A 1,883-nucleotide genomic window follows, 5' to 3' on the forward strand; every position below is an offset into this window, starting at 1 on the left:
TAGCATTTAACTGACATTGCAGATGAGATAAATTTCTTGTGAAAAAATGTAGTATGGAAAATACTCATAGCTAAACGAGTTTGGGTTACGAAAGAACACTACATAAACAATTTATAAAAGAGGACATATTTGATAAGAGCTCTGATGAATTTCAATATTGACTCTTTTCTGTAACAACTGCATAATGTTGAAACGTTCTATCAAGTAATTTTACGACTTTAAAAGAACCCCCGACTCAACAAGAAACTACCATATATGAGGACAAGTTAATTGTTAAACATTTGTTATCAAATTTGATCTCATGAAAAGTGGTAGTATTTGAAATTAAGCGTAAGCAGTGAGAATGACTGTGTGTTTACAAATAATATTTATTTAAATATGAGCAACTGGAGTTGAACCGCAGTACATATACGTATTGTATGCAGAATGCAAATTTTTTAATAGCATGCATGGTGTGTATTGTCAATCTCAATATCGACATCATATGTCACTACGGATTAATAATTATTTAAATGATGAACAAATGTTCTCACAAATCATCGTGTACATATAAATACATATAAACACTGCAGCATTACACTGCCATAAAATACAAATACATATCAAAACGTAAAATGGTGTCTTTAATTTGCACACACTGTTCACACAGTGCACCCTACCACATGTTCAATCACTAACATGTGTAAAACTGAAACATTCCACGAAAATGTGTAGTAGAACCTTCGCGAAATACCGCGTTCACAGTGTATGATACACCCTCTTTATGTGTTTTAATTGTACCACGGAATTTTCCTCCCTTTCCTTGCAACATTTCATCGTTAACACTGATTGAATTTAAATGTGGAGCATTTATTTCAAATACGACTTCACTGTTAGCCAGAAGTCGAGCGTTCTTGGGTTGGATAATCTGACACTCATCAGTGTAGTCGGATTTGAAAACCTTTGGAAATTCAAACGTCGAGTCCTTGACACTATCACATTGAATGCTATAAACAGCAACTTGATGTAACCGCCCTTCGTCGGTACGGTGTTGTGCAAAAATGTCGAGTCTATATTTTCCGACAATACGTGGATGAACCGTAATAAAACTCACTCCACTCTTACTATTTGCAAATGTTGAATTGAGCATTTCGCGGAAAGAGTTTCCATCAAAATGCGACAGTCTTGCGCTGAACCGCAGAATATTTTGGCTTTTAAATATCAGCTGTATTTCATCATTCATTACAATATGTCCACGTTTGTGACTTACAGGTGTCACATTTAAAACAAAGGCATGTGATTTGAGCTGAACATTGTTGTTGAAATGCTCAAGCGAGATTGGGTTCTTCAGTAGTTGCCATTTCATGCTTTCAGACATATTATGATTCATGTAGGGAAAATGATCGTTAACAAACATGACCGGGTCGGTCAAAAAGTAGAATTCATCGAACGCTTTAATAAATGTCTGCCCGTCCGAATAACCAGCTCCCCATGTGCTGTCCAATAAGAACCACTTCCCATCAAGACGAACGGCATTCCAGGCATGGTCTGTCGCTGATGAAGTCGTTATCTTCTTATCAGTACTATACCCAAGTCCCTTTGAAAACCCTGATAGTTTCTTTACTTCTATGCCTGCAGATCTGTTAAGGGTGAACAATTATAACCTAATAACTTAGCCTTTAAACATATATTTGTGTAAGCTCATTTCATTCTAGAAGGAATGGGTACATAAGTACCCATATATTCTTACCTACACACAGTTTCCATAACACTTGCGTAACCTTCGCAGACGCTCAGTCCATTTTTCATGACGGATGAAACGTCAGTTGGTGCACGTGGTCTTTGTCCAAGTAAACCTTCGATGTCATACCTAAAGCAAAAGGGTGAAATCATAAATACCTTAT

The 1,883-nt window shown here is 36.4% G+C and overlaps 1 protein-coding gene across 1 annotated transcript in view; it reads right to left on the reverse strand.

Annotated features, from left to right (window-relative positions):
• Positions 1-392: 392 nt before the first annotated feature.
• LOC127863237 (kyphoscoliosis peptidase-like) overlaps positions 393-1,883 on the reverse strand; it is a 2,112-nt gene continuing 621 nt past the window's right edge. Inside the window, exons 3-4 of the mRNA XM_052402623.1 lie at positions 1,730-1,849; positions 393-1,619 (exon numbers count right to left, since the gene is read on the reverse strand). Of these exons, the coding sequence (XP_052258583.1) occupies positions 674-1,619; positions 1,730-1,849 (1,066 nt within the window). The 3' untranslated portion in view covers positions 393-673. The remainder of the gene's footprint in view (positions 1,620-1,729; positions 1,850-1,883) is intronic.

Source organism: Dreissena polymorpha, unplaced genomic scaffold (assembly GCF_020536995.1).
Source record: "Dreissena polymorpha isolate Duluth1 unplaced genomic scaffold, UMN_Dpol_1.0 chrUn003, whole genome shotgun sequence".
Classification (NCBI taxonomy): domain Eukaryota; kingdom Metazoa; phylum Mollusca; class Bivalvia; order Myida; family Dreissenidae; genus Dreissena; species Dreissena polymorpha.